Genomic DNA, 21364 nt, shown 5'->3' on the forward strand with positions numbered 1-21364 from the left:
GGGGACCGCGACACGCGTCACTACGCTACTGGACATGCCCTTCTTTCCTTGCGTCCGTACAGTTACCGCCTGAAGAGATATAGAGAGAGAGAGAGAGAGAGAGAGAGAGAGAGAGAGAGTGCAACAAGAGCAGGTAGTAGGGATTCCATTTTTAATACCGCATAATAAAAAAGACTTACACCAAAGTCACACCCAAAAAAGAAAGAAAATTAAATCTCTTTAGGAATTCTGGGATTTGCTTTTGTGTTCTGGGTTTTTGAGTTTTCTCTTTTGGGTGCTGTTTTGTGCTCTCAAAGCCTCACAGGTCTCACTCTCTCTCTCTCTCCATTTTTTTTTTCTGTTGGGTTTGGCCTCTGTCTAAGCTTACCATACGTGAAAAGAACTAGTTTTAAAGTTCCGATGCTTTGTTTTGAGTAATGGGTCGATTTGTTTTCTTTCATTTTGTTAGTCCGTCTACTACATGTAAGAGCCAGCCATTGTTTTAGATTTTTGGTATCTTACCCAAAAAAAAAAAAAGATTCTGGTTTCTGAAGGATGGGATTTTCTTTTGAGTTTCTTCACACTTGTGATGGCCATCACTATCTTCTCTCTGTTTTAAAGGAGAAAAAAACCATTTTTTTTTCTAAATTTCTTTGGGTTTTCACATTTGTGGTCATTGTTACTATTTTATAGTCTCATAGGTCTTTATTGTCTATGCTTGATACGTGAAAGCCTTAGCCAGGCATTGCTTTTTTGGTGAGTTGCTTCGGTTTCTTGGATTTTCCTGTTCTGTGTTTGTGGGTTTGTCTTTCACTTCTGACAAATGGCTCTGGGTTTTGGGTTTTCACAGTTTTGGTTGTACAACTCTAACAGGTCTCTCTTTCCTTCTGCGAGACTGCGACTGCCATTGTTTTAGGGCTCTGACGCTGGTGTTACTAGTGGGTCGGTTTGCCTTTGCATTATTGGTCTGTGCTTCTAGTTTTCCCGTTTGGTTTCTGACAACTAGATCTGATTATACAGAGCTCATATTTGCGTGTTTGCATGTATAATATAATATATATAGCTTCTATTAAGAAATTCTTCAAATAAGTTTATTTAAGGGACATCTTTGTAGAGCTCACCTTTGTATTGTATTTTCCTAATCCAAAGCGTTTATTTTTTAGATAATCATTAAAAAATCAACCCTACAAAAAAAAAACTTGAATTTGATATCTTTTGACCACTCAATTGAGTTATTGAAATTTTAGTTCTTTCTTGAAGTACCGTGTTTATTAATTTTGTAGGACACAAACGTTTTCTAATTTGTCTAATTTTTTGAAAAAAATGATACATGAATGTGGCTTAAAAAATAGATGAATTGAATCGTTGACAACATTTTCGTAGGGACACCCTTTCAAAAAAGTTATTTAACTTGGGCTTTGTTTTTGTTTTTTTCTATTTGTATTTTTTGTATTTTTGAATTTGTTTTCTTGGCATCCGAAAGCAGATGCAATTGTTCTTTGTTGCTCCTCAGCAGCAGCTGGTGCTAGGTTTTCTGGTTCCTTTTCTCAGAAAATTTAACTTTTCCCTCGTAAATTGCAAGCAAGTTGAGTTCCCTTCCATAGATTAATTTAGACTAAGAAAAAGGTGATGGCAAAAAAAAAAAAAAAAAGGGCTAAAAAGGGGATTTTAAAGGGAAAATGAAATATGAGATTTGGGTTTTTGTTTGAAGTAAAAAACTAAGTGGCTTTGTGTGTAAACTTTTTAAGTTGAAAGGGTCCAATTCTTAACTAATACCGTAGATTTTCCCCTAAAGATCCCATTTCTTTGGATTCGGAAGCCCCAAATATATATGTTTCTTTTTTTTTTTTCCTTTAAAAATGCACCATGCACTTTTGGTTTGGCTTAAATTTGATTAGATGAGTTATTTCCTTTTTTTTCTTGTTCTTTATGCTCTGTTTTGATCGCAGAACATTTTTAGCCTTTATATATGCAGTCTACTAAGCCTGTCAATGTCATTGATTTTTGTTTAATAAATTAATAGCTTCCTGCCTTTCTTTAAAGGCTTGTATTTAACAATTGCATGTAACCGCAAACATGAGTTTAGCCAAATTGACTAGAGAGGATATGCTCCCCACTTTGCACCCGAGTTTGAATATCTTTCCCTGTAGTTAGATTAAAGTACAAAGTATAAAAAATAAAAATAAAATTGTAAGTACCCATTTTTGTTATAACAGTTTTCCTATTTGTATTTAACAATTGACTGTCAACATGCTCTACGACAACTCTGGCATTTTTACAGTCCCCCGGGGACATGTGTTTGGTGTCACATATGTACAGTAATTGTGGCTATTACATTAGCAATGGCCACCATTTAGATGCAGTGACTAAGAAAACAGTGGCTTCTACTTGTTGAATATTTGGATTGCAAAGGGAGCAAGAAATGTACTGAGAGAGAGAGAGAGAGAGAGAGAGCAGTGAGCCTTAGATTGTTCTAACAGAATTCTTACTCTGCATAAACATTACAGCAGAGCTTATATTCCCTCATGACTATTACATGTTCTCTCTTACATCAGTAGATTCAAATCTAACGGATTGCAATAGTAGGCCAATGTGAGTATGACACATGGCATTACACAGCTGTCCTAACAGCTGGGAATTCAAAACAGACTCAAGCAATGCACCTGGCATATAAGCACAAGGCACATAGCTAACACAGATTAAAAACAGATTGAATATAAACTGACATAAAACTTAGTAACTAATCTGAAATTAGCTAGACAGTTTACATTTTAACACTACTCAATTTTCTAGTAGTGTCTGCTATGAAATGTTGGTCAGATATAGCCTACTTCTTGGTTCTCAAACCTTTTGTTTTTCCCTTCATTTCTTACATTTCCCTTTAAAAGCAGCTTATGATGTATTAATAGCATAATCTGATGTTAAGTATTTATTGCTCCCTAACTAAAGCATAATGTGGAGATTGGCAAAGTTGGTGTGCTAGAGATTATTGTTTCCAAGTTTGGCAAAGTTTTAACTAACGACGTTATTTATGACTCTTGTAGTTGAGCAGGTATTAGGAAATGGAGTCTTCAAATCCAGAAGAAGTTGCACTTCCACCTCCTCCAGCCATTATCCCTCCAAATGTTGTCCCCATTGTATCCGAAGATCAACGTCTCGAACTAATGAAGAAAGCATCAAATCCAAAACGTGTTCCCATGGCAAGGCCCGGTATTGGATCTAAAGGGCAAAGGATTCCACTTCTAACTAACCATTTCAAAGTGGGAGTGAACAAGTCTGGTGGATACTTCTTCCATTATAGTGTAATTCCCTCTACTCTCTCTCTTGCCCTTTCATTTGCAGGAATAGTGATGTTTGTATAATTGTGTTGGTGTTAAATGATGATACAGATTGATATGCTTTATGAGGATGGAACCCCAGTTGGAGAGAAAGGCATTGGACGAAAAGTTCTTGACAAAGTTAAAGAAACATATGGCTCGGAGCTGGGACATAAAGAATTTGCTTATGATGGAGAAAAAAGCTTGTTTACGGTTGGCTCTCTGCCTCGTAACAGACTCGATTTCGTGATCGTATTGGATGGCATCTCATCAATCAGGTACTATCATGTGGTTCATAATGAATTTCCCTTGCGCTTATATTTGATCAGGATGTTGGCTATTTTGCACACACGTATAGGAGGACGGGGAGCGCCGGAGGCAGTTCCAACCCAACTGATAGTGCAGGGGATAGGAAGAGAGTTAAGAAGCAATATCAATCCAAAACATTAAAGGTGCAGGTGAACTTTGCTACTAAAATCCCAATGCAAGCAATTGTGAATGCATTACGAGGTCAGGACTCGGAGCATTTTCAGGAAGCAGTGAGGGTACTTGATATCGTACTAAGGCAGAATGCAGCAAAGCAGTAAGTATTTCACTGTGGTATCTTTCCTCTGGCAGTCCACTTTTTTATTAGCTGCATCGTATTCTGTTTGTCTGCAGGGGTTGTCTCCTTGTCCGACAGTCTTTCTTCCATAACAATCAGAGCTTCAAAACTTTGGGAGGAGGTGTACAAAGCTGCAGTGGTTTCCACTCAAGTTTTCGAGCTACCCAAGGGGGTCTGTCTCTGAACATGGGTAAGTTGCTAAAAAATAAAAGGCTTTGTGTTTTGAATCTACTGCCAAGTTAATCACTGTCCTTGTTTTAATGCAGATGTGTCCACTACAATGATCGTGAAACCTGGTAGTGTTCTCGACTTCCTCTTGGAGAACCAAAATGTTAAGAATAATGATCAGATTGATTGGATTAAGGTAATCGTGGTTTCCTTCAATTTTGACATTACATTGGTTGTGTATCGGTCATGATCTGAGCTTTTTTATTTTATACTAGGCCAAGAGGATGCTAAAAAATCTAAGAATCACGGCCCATCCCTCTAACATGGAGTACAGAATCACTGGATTGAGTGAAAAATCATGCAAAGAGCAGAGGTAATTAATTTCTGCCTTATAAGAATCATGCCATCTAAGAAGTACTGCTTTGCAATATTCTTACCACTCTACATTTGTGTCTAGGTTCTTTCTGAAAACAAAAAAGGGGCAGGATGGTGATGGAGAGGAAATTACGGTTTTCGATTATTTTGCTGCCTATAAAAACTTACCAGTGCGCAAGTCAGCAGATTTTCCATGCATCAATGTTGGGAAACCAAAGAGGCCGTCTTACTTTCCAGTTGAGGTGATGAATTTTCTTTTTAAATTTTTTGTTAAGGTTAATATTAGAATTTTCTTTTTCATTCTCCTTTGCCCTTGCAGTTCTGTGACTTGGTTTCACTGCAACGCTATACCAAAGCTTTATCCAGTACACAAAGGGCTTTGCTAGTTGAGCAGTCTCGGAAGAACCCCCAAGAGCAGATGACAGTTCTGCGTAATGTAAGTTATGCCCTCTATGTGATTTAGTTTTATCTTTGCGTCTAAAAACCTACTGAACTCAAATGTTGATCCTCTCAGGCACTGAAGACTAGTAAATATGATGCTGACCTGATGCTTCATTCATCTGGAATATCAATTAGTGCTGAATTTGTGCAGGTTGAAGGCCGTGTTTTGCCAGCCCCAAAGGTAAAACATCTTCATAGTCCTTTTTTTCCCTTCTTAATTGATCTGGCTAGTTTTTTGGGTGCAGACCGTGCAGTAGAAATTGGTTTGTTTTCATTTTCTCTGTTTATTGATACTTTCTTGCAGCTACAAGTTGGCAATGGACAGGAATTTTTCCCTCGGAATGGGCGTTGGAATTTCAATAACAAGGTGCTGTTCTTTTCAAGTATTTTCTGTTTTTCCGGTGTATAGCTTTGAAAATTTATGTTGAACTTTGCTCAATTACCTGTGTGTAGACATTGGTAGAACCTGTGAAAATAGGGCGCTGGGCTATTGTGAACTTCTCTGCTCGCTGTGACATTCGGTACCTCGTCAATAGTATGTTAAATTGTGCAGAGATGAAAGGAATTGTGAGATTTACTCAACTATAGAGAACAAAAGCTACTTCTATAATGTAAGTCTTTTGATTTGATTATTTGTTATTCTAAAAGAAATTTCTTTATTGTAGACCATAGAAGATCCATTGTTCGTATTTGAAGAGAATTACCAGAATAGACGTTACCCAGCTCATGTTAGAGTGGAAAAGATGTTTGACGACATTCCTTCCAAACCAAAACCACAGCTTCTGTTGTGTATTCTTCCAGAGAGGAAGAATTCTGACATATATGGTCAGCTCATGATTCTTTTCCACTATTATTTTTATATACACTTTATGTTGACAATTCTCCAAACTCTCTAGGTCCATGGAAAAGGAAAAATCTTTCTGAGCGTGGGATTGTAACACAGTGCATTGCTCCTACAAAACTGAATGATCAGTACATCACAAATGTGCTCCTGAAAATCAATGCAAAGGTATGTTTTTTTACAATAATATCATTTGTGGAAATTGTCTTGTGCCTGCTATTTGTGTTTTACGTTTCATGCATTGATTTTGGTCTTCCCTTTTGTCTGTACTTGTGCAGTTGGGCGGAATGAATTCCTTGCTAACAGTTGACCGTTCTCCTTCTATGCACTCAGTTTCTAAGTGGCCCACTCTGATTTTGGGAATGGATGTGTCACACGGCTCACCTGGGCGGTCAGATGTGCCTTCTATTGCAGCAGTAACATTTGCCCCCTAAACTGAACATTTTGCAGTCATGATCTTTTCATAAATTTTACTCCACACACGATCACTGTGAGAGTTGCTGCTTTATTATGTTCTTTGTATTTGTATGATATACTTGGGAATTTTGCAGGTGGTGAGTTCCAGGAACTGGCCCTCCGTTTCTCATTATCGAGCTGCAGTTCGTACTCAATCACCAAGAGTAGAAATGATTGCTTCTCTGTTCAAGCCTGTATCAGATAAAGATGATGAGGGCATAATCAGGTTGGCTCCTCTCGAACTTACATATACTCTGCCACTCTGATTTCTGTGCATCCATTTTTCTGACATATTATTAAAAGTTACCTCTTTGTTTCACACAATTTTGTAACATATGTGCTCTTTTCAGGGAACTGTTAAAAGACTTTTATGCTTCTTCAAAGGGCAGGAAGCCTGATCAGATAATTATTTTCAGGTTATTTATTACTAATATATTCAATAGAGTAATAAAATGAGCTACATATGAACAAGCGCATTAGTGATACATCACATGCATTTTATATTTCATACATTATTAGATCAATGAGCCACATATAAACAAATGCATTATGTTTGATCTTTACTTACAAGGTTTAGAATACAATTAGTAAATAAGTTTATAATTTCATCTTTTTGTGATGTAACTAGCTCCCACTGTTATGTTTTTTTTTCCCTTCCTATTTTGCTTTCTCCCACAACATCCAGTAACAAGAGAAAAAAAAAAGAAAAAAGAGAGATCTAGAGTTCTTTTATTGGTGACTGTAAGCTGAAACATGCATTTAATCCTTAACGATCTGCGGTACGTTATTAATCTCATATCTTGAAATGTTAATAGTATGGATGGTTTTGTATGCTTTTAAACATCTTGTTGATATTTTCTTTTTTAGTTGGAAACAGGCTAGTCAATGTGATATGTTTTTCATCAAGTAGAAGAAGAATTTATAAACTAACAAACTACTGGTTTCAATGATTAACAATGTTGTATCAAATTACTTTAGTTTTGCGAAGGTTTGGCGTTCATGCAAACACTTGTTGATCTTCCTATTACTTGGATTTTCTCTTATTTAGGGATGGAGTGAGTGAATCACAGTTCAACCAAGTCTTGAATGTGGAACTGGATCAGATTATTCAGGTTTTCACCTGGCCAATCTACATTTTGCTTTCTACTTGCTTTATCTGCAAGAGAAAATTTCTAACTGTATTTTGTGAGGCGTTTTCTGTTTTGCAGGCCTGCAAATTCCTTGATGAGAGCTGGTCTCCTAAGTTCATGGTAATTATTGCTCAGAAGAATCATCATACAAAATTTTTCCAGACTAGATCTCCTCAAAATGTGCCACCAGGTTAGTCATTTTACCACCAGTTAAATGCCCAGAATAGAAAAGAAAAACTGTGCTTCTGTTTCGAAATCACGCTTATCTTTTGATTACTTACACTTAGGGACGATTATCGACAACAAAGTTTGCCATCCCAAGAACAATGATTTCTATTTGTGTGCTCATGCTGGGATGATTGTGAGTATTCTAAACCAAAGCCTGTTTCTTTTTCGTTGATAAGTTTCTCCATGTTTTTGAGATGTTATTGCTTTTGAAGGAAATGAATAAGCAAAATGGTTGCGTCTATTGTTTTAGACTGTGAAATTCAACCGAGTTTGGATTGTTTATGTAGGGAACTACTCGGCCTGCTCATTATCATGTTCTATATGATGAACTTGGCTTTTCAGCCGATAACGTGCAAGAACTTGTTCATTCGCTTTCATATGTGTAAGAGTACTCATCTTTCACATTTAGTAAGGAAAATCTGTACAAATACATCTACCTGGGTAAGAATGGGCTCTGTTTATTTATGCATGATTTTCAAACCTGACGCCGTACTTCGAATTTTGTACAGGTACCAAAGGAGCACTACAGCTGTATCTGTAGGTAAGATCCTGTTTTGTCTTTCAACTTACGGATCACTTAGAAAAATTGGGAACCAATAAATTATGATTTATTTTTCTTGCTAGTCACGTCACACCCTCTTTCTTGTAGTGAGCCTGTAGTTGTCTGAACAAAAGGTCAATAAATTGGAAGAAAATTAAACATTTAAAAAGTTGGTTTTTGAAGTTACATCTTTAGTCTATATTTTTCCTCTTTTGCCCTGTTTCTTTGCGCGGTGTTTTTTGGAGATTCTTGAGAGTTTGTGGTTTTCTGTATATTGCAGTTGCTCCAATCTGCTATGCCCATCTTGCTGCGGCCCAGATTTCACAGTTCATCAAGTTTGATGATGTCTGAGACTTCTTCAAGCCATGCTGGTGGTGTGGCCGTGCCCGAGTTGCCCAGGCTTGACCCAAAAGTGATCAATTCCATGTATTTTTGTTGAAGATTTGGTTTCAATTTCATATCTGTTTCTAATAACTAATATTTGGCCTTGTGATGGTACATATATCCATGTCTAAGAATTAAATCCTAATCACAATATCAGGTGTGTATAATGTTGTCAAAGTATTTCAGATATGAAAACAAAAATACATATATAGTTTTTGATTTGAGTAGGTTTTCTTTAGAGTAAGGGCTAAAATAATAATCATTGCTTTCCATATAGCCCATGGAGAAAAACTTAGTTGCAAAGGGGATAGCACTGTTTTGCTACCTCTAGCTAATAATTCTATGACACGTGGAAGTGTTGTCACGCATGTGAGGCGTGTCATAGCGTTATTGGTCGGGGATAGCAAAATAGTACTCTCCCTGTTAAATAAGAACATGAGTCATGTTTTCATGAGACACAACTTGACCCATTTTATCTTTCCTAATTATAAAATGAAAAAGAAGAAAAAATCCTCAATCGACACGCACTCTTAACCGTTAGAGCTACAAGCTCGTAACTTTTTTTGTTGTTGGTTGAAATGCAAAGCGTATTATAACTTTAGTAAATAACAAACTGACACAGGGTTACTAATTGAGTTTAAGAATGGAATGGTGAAGTAATTATTATGTTAGTAACAATTGGAATGTGTTTAAAAATATGATGAGAAATACTAGCTACGTTCCCTTCCACGTTTCCCTACATTTCCCACTCATTTGAATCCTTTATAAATTTCAAGACATTAAGGTTTCGATTTTCAGATTTACTATAATAAGATTCCAACATCTAATGGTTTTGTTGAATCTCAACCCCAACATCTACCATCTCTTGTGCTTTTAAATTGTGTGTGGGCCTTCGCAATTGCCTTGTTCGTCATTTAAAAAAAAAAACAAAAAACAAAAAACGAATGAAGTCAATGTGTTTTTAATTTTCTTCTCAGGAATACTTGATGTCACTATTCTATTTTGAGATTTTGTTGCCCTCGCAAATTTGACTCTCTTTTTCCCCTTGATATTGGATTTACGATACTTAGACAAGTTTTCTACCCAAATGATAAAGTCTGGTCTTTATGGAGAATAAGAGTGATTAAACTGAGATGAGTTGATGTATGCTCCAAGGAAATGTAACCAAGCTGCCCACAAAGGGTGGCAGGCATAGCTGGGATTTTGTGTGTCCTGAATGGCTGTTTAATTGTCTAGCCCATGATGTAAACTGTTCTATTCGCATTTAATATATCTTTCTATCGTCGTAAATAAAAAAAAAAAAAAAAAACTGAGATGCGTTGTTGGGTTTTGTGAGAGAATAAATTATGCTGTCTGAAGTAAAAATGGAGAAGAATGAAGGAACAAGATTTGCTGTAAAAATGGAGAAGAAGAGAGGCCATGGGGTAGAGAAAAGGAAAGAGTTCTGTTGTTTGAATCTAAATTGGAGAAAAAAAGTGAAGGAAAAAAAAAAGGTATAAAAGGTATGTTGTTAAGTTTTTAGCCCTCAGAGCATCTCCAATGGAGGAAGCAAATGTTTTCTTTAAAAGTGTCATTTGCTAACCTTTGTGGCACTTTGATACTAACATTTGCTATAATGTAAAACTTTGTCCCTCCAACCAAGGGCAGAGATAGAATTATAAGCACTAGTGGACTCGGGAATCTTTTAGGGGAGAGGCAACATTTAAAAGACTAAAAGTATGTGCGGGAAATCCAACTACAAGGAGTCCATGAACCCATCTACATTTGTCGACAAAGAAGAGAGAAACTTTGAATAAATAAACGTGAAATCTGCATAAAACAAAATTAAATTATAAGTTGACAAACTAAGAAAGGGCAGATGCCAAATAAGGGGATTAAATCTCATGGATATTTATTAAATAGAGATACACTATTAAGAGAATTTTAGGAGACAACAAGTTTATGTGAAGCAAAAATCAAATTAAGTATTACAAAGTTTCTTTCAGACATTTAATCGAATACATGGTGGAGAGGGACAAATTCCAACCACCGCACATAATTTTTTGGCGAGAAGAGGTGTAGCTACACCTCCTAGCTCATGTGTAGGTCTGCCAATTATTATAAAGTTGAGGGGCTATTATATAAAATACTAGTATGAAAGATAAGCATTCAAAAACTAAATGTTAAAAACTAAATATGTTTACGTTATCTATTATTTGCTTCTTTAGTTTTACTATATCTTAAAAAAAATTTCATTTTATTTTATATATAAAGGTTTTGCTTTTGGTTTTTACGGAAGGAAGAAAACCATAATTTTTTGTAACAATTTGCTATGAAGTAACTCACATATATGTTATGATTCTAACTTTTAAATTTGCTACATGGGTTGCTACTTCCATTGGATCCAGATCCTTCGAAAATGAGGCAAATTAAAATATTTTAATAATGGAAACGCAGCTGAACAGTGCACGTAGGTACAGTGGCAGAGTCAGCCAATAGGATCAAAAAGTAGGGTCAAAAATGGGAAGCTAGAATATGAGTGGTTGGGGAAGCAAACGGGCAGGAGAGACACGCGGCAGTAGACTACTGGACATGACATTTGTAGCATCACACCTATTCAGATACTCTTACCTTATTACGCAAGTAACACCAGAGGCACGTGACGCAGCAGGGATTTTGGTTTTGGGGCCTTTCACAATTGTGGTAGTATTTTCCCTTTCACAGTCTTACAGGGTCTCTCTCCCTCCCTAGTTTCTTTGGCTGCTCATATTGTGAGGCCTTGGAAAGTAACGGAGTGGGTGCAGTGAGGATACTTTTTCCCAAAAATTGTGTGAGAAGATGGACTTGGAAGCATAGAGCACGTCCAACCTTGAGTAAGCAGCCGCGATGCTTTCGTTCTACGACTCCATTTTGTTGCGGGATATTACTATTAGGGCAATGTTGAAAAGAAAAAAAAATCATTCTAAGTTCGCTTATTATAAACAATATAACGATCATGCGACATGTTTTCTTGCTCCTCAAGCTCCATGATCTCCTTCACGGCACCGCCGCAAAGTTCATCCCAGAGCCCCTTCAATTTAGTGTAGTAGGCTGTTATGGATAGTTGATGCTGTGGTCGACCATTTCTCGATTGGGAAGGTGTTATAGTGCCACTTACACTAAAAGCGTTAGGTTGTTGCACTTGTACATGTAAATTTAAAATAAAAGATTCAAATTTAGTTTTTTTTTTCTTTCACTTTTTCCTTACTGTCATGGATTTCTTCCATTCCATGTCCTGAATTTGTTTGATTTATCAAAGATTTAGTGGAAAAATCGAACTCTGATAACAATAAAATTAGAATAGATCTGGATCCTCTACTTGGACTCAACATTTAAAACAAGCCTTCGTCCATTATTACTCTTTATTATAGGAAAGTTTCAGAAGTTCAATCCCTCACAAACATGCAACCAAAAACCTAATTAAACTTTTAACAAGAAAATTAATTAAACTTTGTTAGGGCAAACATAGTGATTTGATTCTCAAAAAAAAAAAAAATCTTTTAATAAAAATTTGGAACATTAAATATTATATCCATTTACATTTTATTTCTGTAAGGAAAATTGTTGCTCCTTTTCTCAAGAAATGAGGATGAGGACAAAACCGGAGAGCTGATTAACCGCGTCATAACGTCGTTAAGGAGACAAAAAGTTGGGATAAAATTGAAAAGGCAGGGTCAAGACCGGAAACTAGAATTTAGGAGCTGGGACATTCGAGGGCGCACCAGACACGCGTCATTATATTACTGGCCTTTCGGGTCCGTACAGCTTCCGCGTCACAAGAAAAACGCAGCAAAAAAGGCCGGCAGGCAAGCAAGCAGCAGCCTTTTGCTGATTCTCTCTGCCCTCCCTCCCTCTCGCTCGTTGCCTACGCCGTTGGGATTCCATTTGTATATAAATACTGTACAATATTTCCTAATCAAAAAACCAAAACCCCTACCAAAAAAAGAGCGAAAAACCCTAAGGCGCTCTGGGATTTTGCCTTTGCGTTTTGGGTTTTTGAGTTTTCTCTCTTGGGGTGGTGCTGCAGTGTGCTCTCAAAGCCTCACAGGTCTCTCTCTCTCTCCTCTTCTTTCTCGCCATTTTTGGTTTTTGCTGCTGGGTTTCCCCTCTGATCAGTATATTCTGCTAACCATACGTGTAAAAAGCTATTTTTAGAGCCCCGATACCTTGTTTGATTTTGTTCGTCCGTTTACTACGTGAAAGCGCCATTGTTTTAGAGCTACGAGGCTTGTTTTAGTAGTGGGTCGTTTTAACTTCTTTTGATTTTGTGAGCCTGTGCTTGTGTGTTAGATTTTGGTTTCTGAAGAATGGGATTTGCTTTTGAGTTTCTCTCATTTAAAAAAAAAACAAATTCTTTTGGGTTTTCACAGGTCTCTCTCTCTCTTTCTCGCCATTTTTTTTTTCTGCTGGGTTTGGCTTCTGATCAGTATATATGCTTACCATAAGTGAAAAAGGCTACTTTAAGAGCTCTGATGCTTTGTTTGAGTACTGGGTCGACTTGTTTTGTTTGATTTTGTTTGTCCGTTTACTACGTGAAGGAGCCTTTGTTTTAGAGCTATGAGGCTTGTTTTTACTTGCTTTAATTTTGTGAGCCTGTGTTTGTGTGTTAGTTTTTGGTTTTTGAAGAATCGGATTTGCTTTTGAGTTTTTCTCTCATTTTTCAAAAAATTTCTTCTGGCTTTTCACATTTGTGGTTTTTGTTACTATTTTATAGTCTTGCAGGTCAGTATTATCTATGCTTGATTCGTGAAAGCCAGACATTGTTTTTGTGGTGGGTTGCTTCGCTTTCTTGGATTTTCCTATTCTGCGTTTGTGGATTTGTCTTTTGTTTCCTCTTCTGTGTTTGTGGGTTTTCAGATTTTTGGTGGTACAGCTCTCACACGTCTCTCTTTTTCTCTTTCTCCGTTATATTTTTTTCTTCTTTGACCGCCATTTTTGGAACTCTGACGCTGGTGCTACTAGTGGGTAAGCTTGCCTTTTCATTTTTTTTGTTCGTCTGTGCTTGTAGGTTTGCCCTTTGGTTTCTGACGACTAGGTCGGAGTACAGAGAGTGCATATTTGCGTGTTTGCATGTGTGTGTATATACAAATATATCTGTTTTTGCTTGGGCTTTTTTTTTTTTTGGTTTTTTTGTTTTTGGGTATTTTTCTTTGTAAACTTTGGCATCCGAAAGCAAGTGTCGTTCAAAATTTATGCCATCTTCCACAATGCAATATTTTTTCGGTGTTGCTTCTTAGCAGCAGCTGTCGCTAGGTTTCCTTGTTTCTTGTTTTTCTTTTGTAAAAATATCTGTCTTTCTGTCAGCAAATAGAAAGGTCTTTTTTCTTAATCTTTTTAAATTTGTGTTACAGTACAAATTTTAAAAGTGCTTTTCTACAACAGCCTGTTTGGATGTTGTTTACAGAATTCTATCTGGGTGTTGGTTTCATTACTGCCATTTTCATGCTTTCATTGGATTTTATTTTATTTATTATAGCTTGTGCTTATGTGTTTCTATAATACTATTGTTCTTGGTGACTGTTTTAGTTTTTCCCCTTGATGACATTTTTTACTGGATTAAAAAACCACATATATATGTTTCTTTTCTTTTCTTCCTTAAAATGCACTATGTACTTTTGGTTTGGCTTAGATTTGATAGATGGGTTATTTCTGTTTTCCTTTCCTTTTTCTTTATGCTCTGTTTTGATGGCTGAATATTTTTAGCTTTTATATATATGTTAACGACTGAGCATGCCATTGATTTTTGTTTAACAAATAAAATAGCTTCGAGTGTTTTTTTTAGGACTTGTATTTAATAATTTACTGTTTTCCTATTTTTATTGTTTTTTTAAAATTTTTTTTACTGTCAATATGCTATGTGAAATGATGGTCAAATATAGCCTATTTCCTGGTTCTCTAATCTTTTTTTTAAACCTTCCTTTCTTGGATATCCCTTTAAAAGCAGATTATTATGTATTACTAGTAGCATCATTTCTATAAAGGCTGGTTTAACTTTTAACTATTGGTAAAATTCAGAATTTACCTCCTAGTTTCTTCTTCATATAACTTGGTGAGGTTATATAAATGGAGAAATAAGATCTTTCAACTCCTTTCCTATTATCTTCTGCATCTTAGAAAGTTGTGATGTATTGAATAGTTATATGGGCCAGAACTTACATTTTTTTTCACAATATATAGTAGTTTTATATAGCAAAGACACCTTGATGGAATTGAATTGCGATATGTTAATTTTAGTGCCTAAGTGTTAGGTGTTATGTTGGTCCCAACATCATATTTATAGTTATGGTGGTATATATTTCTGCATATATATATATATATATATATATAATAAATGGTTGAAATAATCATTTTCATCCTGCTTTGCTTGCGTTGATTGTATTCGTTCTTGTGTTCTTTTCTTTCCAATTCTATACAATCTGATATTAAATATTTAGTGCTTTTCATCCAATTCATCCTAAGTGGTAAATGGTACCTCTAGTAGTAAACTTGCAGCCTAACTAAAGCATAATGCGGCAATTTGCCAAGTTGTTTAATTTGCTAGAGATAACGGTTTCCAAGTTTGACGATGTTATAAACTCTTTTACGTTGCATGCATTTTACCTAACTACGTTATTTATGACTCTTGTGGTTGAGTAGGTCGTAAGAAATGGAGTCTTCAAACCCCGAAGGCGATGGACTTCCTCCTCCACCACCCATTATCCCTCCAAATGTTGTCCCCATTGTAGCAGAAGAAAAATCTTTCGACTTAATTAAAAAACCATCAACTCCAAAGCGTGTTCCCATGACAAGGCCTGGTATTGGATCTAAAGGGCAAAGGATTCCACTTCTAACCAACCATTTCAAAGTTGCAGTGAACAAATCTGATGGATACTTCTTCCATTATAGTGTAATTCCCTCTGCTCTCTCTCTTGCCCTATCATTTGCAGGAATAGATGTTTGTATAATAATATTCGGTGTTAAATGATGATACATACAGATTGCTATGCTTTATGAGGATGGAACCCCAGTTGATGGGAAAGGCATTGGCAGAAAAGTTCTTGACAAAGTTAAAGAAACATATGGCTCGGAGCTGGAACATAAAGAATTTGCTTATGATGGAGAGAAAAGCTTGTTTACTGTTGGCCCTCTTCCTCGTAACAGACTCGATTTCTTGGTCGTATTGGATGACATCTCATCAACCAGGTACTATACTGGGGTTCATAATAAATTTTCCTTGCTTTCTCGTATTTGTTAATCACATTGGCTATTTCACACATGTATAGGAGGACTGGGAGCCCTGGAGGTAGTTCAAACCCAGGTGAGAGTGCGGGGGATATGAAGAGAGTTAAGAAGCAATTTCAATCCAAAACTTTAAAGGTGCAGGTCAATTTTGCTACTAAAATCCCAATGCAAGCAATTGTAAATGCATTACGAGGTCAGGACTCAGAGCATTTTCAGGAAGCAGTGAGGGTTCTTGATATCATACTAAGGCAGAATGCAGCAAAGCAGTAAGTATTTGACTGTTGTATCTTTCCTCAGGCAGTCCACTCTTATTTGGCACATCATACGCTCTTTGTCTGCAGGGGTTGTCTCCTTGTCCGACAGTCTTTCTTCCATAACAATCCGAGGAACTTCGCAGAGTTGGGAGCAGGTGTATTAGGCTGCAGGGGTTTCCATTCAAGCTTTCGAGCTACCCAAGGGGGTCTGTCTCTGAACATGGGTAAGTTGCTAAGAAATAGAAGGCTTGCTTATTTCGGGATTCTACTGCCAAGTTAATCACTGTCCTTGTCTTAATGTAGATGTATCTACTACAATGATCGTGAAACCTGGTCCTGTTCTCAACTTCCTCATGGAGAACCAAAATGTTAAGACTCCTTACCAGATTGATTGGATTAAGGTAGTTGTGGTTCCTTTCAATTTTGACATTACATTGGTTGTGCTTCGCACATGATCTGAGCTTTTTCATTTTATGCTAGGCTAAAAGGATGCTAAAGAATCTAAGAATAACGACCTATTCCTCTAAGATGGAGTACAAAATCACTGGATTGAGTGACAAACCATGCAAGGAGCAGAGGTAATTTAATTTCTGCTTTCTGATATAATCTTTTAGTACTGCTTTGCAGTGATCTTACCTCTCTACGTTTGTGTCTAGGTTCTTTCTAAAAACCAAGAAAGGACAGGATGGTGATGGAGAGGAAATCACGGTTTCTAATTATTTTGCTGAATATAAACACTTACCAGTGCGCGATTCAGCAGATTTTCCATGCATCAATGTTGGGAAACCAAAGAGTCCATCTTACTTTCCACTTGAGGTGATACAATTACGTCAATAATTTATTGTTTAGGTTAATATTAGAATTTTCTTTTTCATTCTTCTTCGCTCCTGTAGCTCTGCAACTTGGTTTCATTGCAACGCTATACCAAAGCTTTATCCAGTTTGCAAAGGGCTTCGCTAGTGGAGAAGTCTCGGCAAAAGCCCCAAGAGCGGATGTCAGTTCTGCGTGATGTAAGTTACGCCGTCTATGTGATGTAGTTTTATCTTTGCCTCTTAAACTTACTGACACCTCAAATTTTGATTCTCTCAGGCACTGAAGACTAGTAAATATGATGCTGACCTGATGCTTCGTTCATCTGGAATATCAATCGGTGCTGACTTTGTGCAGGTTGAAGGCCGTGTTTTGTCCGCCCCAAAGGTAAAACATCGTCATAGTCCTTTTCGGTTGCTTAATTGATCTGGTTAGTTTCTTTGGTTCTGTAGAAATTTGTGTGTTCTCATTTTCTCTGTATATTGATCCTTTCCTGCAGCTAAAAGTTGGCGATGGACAAGATTTTTTCCCTCGTAACGGGCGTTGGAATTTTAACAACAAGGTGCTGTTCTTCTTAAGTATTTTCTGTTTCACTGACATCAAGCTTTGAATTTTTTATGTTGAATTTAACTCAATTACCTGTGTGTAGAAATTGATACAACCTGTGAAAATAGAGCGCTGGGCTATTTGCAATTTCTCTGCTCGCTGTGACACTCGGTACCTGGTCAATAATATGTTGAAGTGTGGAGAGATGAAAGGAATTGTGAGATTACTCTCTCTCTCTCTCTGAATTATAGAGAAAAAAAGCTACTTCTATAATGTACATCCATGCATTTGATTATTTTTATTCTAAAAGAAAATTCTTTATTGTAGGTCATAAATGATCCATTTTTTGTATTTGAAGAGAATAACCAGAATAGACGTGACCCAGCTCCTGTTAGAGTAGACAAGATGATTGAATACATAAAGTCCAAACTTCCAGGACCACCACAGCTTCTGTTGTGTATTCTTCCAGAGAGGAAGAATTCTGACATATATGGTCAGCTCATGATTCTTTTCCTCTATTATTTTTATCCACACTTTATGTTGAGGATGTATGTGTTGACAAATCTCCGAACTCTCAAGGTCCATGGAAAAGGAGAAATCTTTCTGAGCTTGGGATTGTAACACAGTGCATTGCTCCTGCAAAACTTAATGATCAGTACATCACAAATGTGCTCCTGAAAATCAATGCAAAGGTATGTTTCAGTTACAATAATATCATTTGTGGAAATTGTCTTGTGTTGTCTACTATTTGTGTTTGACGTTTCATGCATTGATTTTGGTCTTCCCTTGTTTTGTCTGCACTTGTGTAGCTGGGTGGAATGAATTCCTTGCTACAAGTGGAGCATTCTCCTTCTATACCTTTGGTTTCTAAGTGCCCCACTCTGATTTTGGGAATGGATGTGTCACACGGCTCACCTGGGCGTTCAGATGTACCTTCTATTGCAGCGGTAACACATGTCCTTAAACTGAACATTTAGTAAACATGTTATTTTCCATAAATTTTACTCCATACTCGGTCACCGTGGGAGTTGCTGCTATATCATGTTCTATGTTTTGTAGGTGGTGAGTTCCAGGAACTGGCCCTTGATTTCTCGGTACCGAGCTGCAGTTCGTACTCAATCACCAAAAGTAGAAATGATTGCTTCTTTGTTCAAGCCTGTATCAGATAAAGAGGATGCGGGCATAATCAGGTTGACTCCTCTCGCCACTTACATGTACTCTGAAACTCTTATATATTGCATCCTTTTTTCTGTTATCTAATTATTAACAGTTCTGCGACATTTAACATATGTGCTCTTTGCAGGGAATTGTTGCTAGACTTTTATGCTACTTCAAATAGCAGGAAGCCTGATCAGATAATTATTTTCAGGTGTGGTATTACTAATATATTCAATACGATACTTGCGTTAGAGTTATAAAATTCATTTTGAACTCTTTGAATGTTTGATGTGTAAATTACGCAAATTATTAAAAAAGCTTTAGAATACAATCTATATATTGGCCCTTCTGTCGATGTAATTAGCTCCCAGTACTATCTTTCTGTTTCCTATTATGTCGTTGTCTCACAACATTCAGTAAAAAGATCAAAAAGGAAGGGATCTTGAGTTTTTTTTATTGATGAGTGTAATACATTTAATTCTTAACGATCTGCAGTTTGTTATTAATCTCATATCTTGAAAGGCTAGTGTTTCACACCCAACAGTATTGATATGGCTGTGTATTCTTTTCTATACCATTTTGTCAACATCTTATTGATTTTTTGCTATGTAGTTTGAAATAGGCTAGTCAATTTGATATATTTTTTCAACAAATAAAAGAATTTATACACTAAAAACAACTGGTTTCAGTGATTAACAATGTTGTATTGTATCATTTTCAGTGAGATCATGCGTAACCCTTGTTGATATTCCTATCTCTTGTTTTTTCTCTTATTTAGGGATGGAGTGAGTGAATCACAGTTCAACCAAGTCTTGAATTTGGAACTGGATCAGATTATTCAGGTGGCCAATCTACATTTTACTTTCTATATGCTTTATTTGTAAGAGTAAATCTCTAACTGTACTTCGATCGTGGGGGTATTTTATGTTTTGCAGGCCTGCAAATTCCTTGATGAGAGCTGGTCTCCTAAGTTCATGGTTATTGTTGCTCAGAAGAATCATCATACAAAATTTTTCCAGACTAGTTCTACTGAAAATGTGCCAGCTGGTTAGTCATTTTACCATCAGTTCAATTTTCAGAATAGAAAAGAACATAAAACTGTGCTTCTGTTTCTAAATCATGTTTATCTTTTGATTGCTTAAACTCAGGCACAATTATTGACAACAAAGTTTGCCATCCAAAGAACAATGATTTCTACTTGTGTTCTCATGCTGGGATGATTGTGAGTATTCTAAACCAAAACCTGTTGCTTTTTTGCTGAAGATATGTTATTGTTTATTAAGGAAGGAATAAACAAATAATTAAGTCTTGAGTGCCTGGACATTGTCATGTCTGCTGAATTGTTTTAGACTGTATTATCTTATTGAGCTACTTTGAATGGAAATTCAACCGACTTTGGATTGTTTATGTAGGGGACTACTCGACCTACTCATTATCATGTTCTATACGATGAACTTGGGTTTTCAGCAGATGATTTGCAAGAACTTGTTCATTCTCTATCATATGTGTAAGTAGTATATTCGTCTTTCAGATTTAGTAAGGAAAAAGAGGAATAGTCAACTACGTCCCAAGATACAAATACCTGGGGAAAAATAGGTTATTGGAGTAAAATTCAAACCTCACAACCTTGCTTTGAATTCTGTACAGGTACCAAAGGAGCACTACAGCCATCTCTGTGGGTAATATACATAATCCTGATTTGTAGACCTTTATGTAATTGCCTTCAACTTATAGACTGCTTAGAAAAATTTAGGGCCCGTTTGATAACTATTTAGTTTTTAGTTTTTAGTTTTCATTTTTTCAAATAGATTTCAGTTTTTAGTTTTTGTTTTCACTTTTGTTACTCCTCCCTCCCATCCTCCCCTCTCATCTTTCATCTCAATCTCATCTTCACTCTCATTCTCACTTTCATTCTCCTTCTTTTTCCTCTATACTCTAGCACAAAAAACTAAAACTGAAATGGTAATCAAACGGGCCCTTAGGAAGCCAATAAATTATAATTTCACTCTTGCTACTTACTACACTTATACTGATGCCATAAGCCTGCTTGAATTTTTTGTAGCTGCACTAGTAATATGATTTGTCACTTGACAGCCTATTTTCTGTATAGAAAATCATACCCTATTTGAAATCGTTGTCTGAACAATTGTAGAGTTATAAATGGCAAGAAATTTAAAGAGTAAAAGTTGATTTTTTCAGGTCGCATCTTCAGTCTTTTTTTTTGGACGAAAGTCACATCTTCAGTCTTTATTTTTATTTTTTTGCTCTGTTTTTTTAGTGTTTACCTTTGCCGTTTTCTCTTTGCTGCAGTTGCTCCAATCTGCTACGCCCATCTAGCTGCCGCCCAGATTTCACAGTTCATCAAGTTTGATGATATGTCTGAGACTTCCTCAAGCCATGGTGGTGGTGTGACTGTTGCTGGTGGTGTGGCCGTGCCCGAGTTACCCCGGCTTCATGCTAATGTGATCAACTCCATGTTCTTCTGCTGAAGATTGGTTTCAATTTCATATCCCATGGTGGATGGCTTCATAATAGCATATGAAGTTTTTGTGAACCAACTGTTTTGAGTTTACGGATTTGAATAGGAATTTCACTAGCTTGTATATCATTTGTAGTTGAAATTATCTAAAGCTGAAACATTTCAGAAATCATGTATTGATGATTTCTGTTTTTAAGAATTAATCCTTATATGATAGTGTGCAAAATGTTGTCAAAACAGAATTCAGATATGAAAACAAAAATACAAATACAGTTTTGATTTGAGTAGATTGTTTTTGTGACAAGGGCAAAAATAATCATTGCTTCCTGAACAAAAAATACCCACATAATAATTTTTTTCTAGATAAAGTACATAACAGATAACTGACAACACAGACTGATGCTGCTGCCTCTA

General features: G+C 36.4%; 1 protein-coding gene and 1 pseudogene across 2 annotated transcripts; both read left to right on the forward strand.

The window, feature by feature from the left end:
* On the forward strand, window positions 917-8519 carry LOC18786714 (annotated as a pseudogene). Its single transcript, XR_002270287.1, has 23 exons — window positions 917-944; window positions 3024-3281; window positions 3369-3574; window positions 3655-3879; window positions 3957-4090; window positions 4167-4264; window positions 4344-4441; window positions 4526-4685; window positions 4763-4879; window positions 4958-5065; window positions 5189-5251; window positions 5338-5451; window positions 5550-5709; window positions 5781-5893; window positions 6004-6141; window positions 6277-6407; window positions 6532-6597; window positions 7230-7293; window positions 7390-7501; window positions 7599-7672; window positions 7827-7921; window positions 8049-8080; window positions 8361-8519. The product of XR_002270287.1 is annotated as a protein argonaute 4A (transcript).
* On the forward strand, window positions 12237-21167 carry LOC18786217 (protein argonaute 4A). The gene is made up of 23 exons (XM_007220814.2): window positions 12237-12530; window positions 15119-15368; window positions 15459-15664; window positions 15745-15969; window positions 16045-16181; window positions 16261-16358; window positions 16438-16535; window positions 16614-16773; window positions 16851-16967; window positions 17047-17154; window positions 17267-17329; window positions 17417-17530; window positions 17641-17806; window positions 17893-18005; window positions 18123-18260; window positions 18373-18503; window positions 18617-18682; window positions 19250-19313; window positions 19407-19518; window positions 19620-19693; window positions 19884-19978; window positions 20119-20150; window positions 20782-21167. Exons 2-23 carry the CDS (start codon window positions 15129-15131, stop codon window positions 20958-20960), a joined length of 2736 nt encoding a protein of 911 aa, XP_007220876.1. The 5' UTR covers window positions 12237-12530; window positions 15119-15128; the 3' UTR covers window positions 20961-21167.

The sequence above is a fragment of the Prunus persica genome, chromosome G2, assembly GCF_000346465.2.
Source record: "Prunus persica cultivar Lovell chromosome G2, Prunus_persica_NCBIv2, whole genome shotgun sequence".
NCBI classification, from domain to species: domain Eukaryota; kingdom Viridiplantae; phylum Streptophyta; class Magnoliopsida; order Rosales; family Rosaceae; genus Prunus; species Prunus persica.

Excerpts from the sequence above, each read along its gene's own strand:
- LOC18786217 (XM_007220814.2), top strand. The coding sequence starts at position 15,129 with ATGGAGTCTTCAAACCCCGAAGGCGATGGACTTCCTCCTCCACCACCC. Across the intron at positions 17,155-17,266 it reads GTGTTTTGTCCGCCCCAAAG|CTAAAAGTTGGCGATGGACA; the intron begins GTAAAACATCGT and ends CCTTTCCTGCAG. Across the intron at positions 17,531-17,640 it reads GTGGAGAGATGAAAGGAATT|GTCATAAATGATCCATTTTT; the intron begins GTGAGATTACTC and ends TCTTTATTGTAG.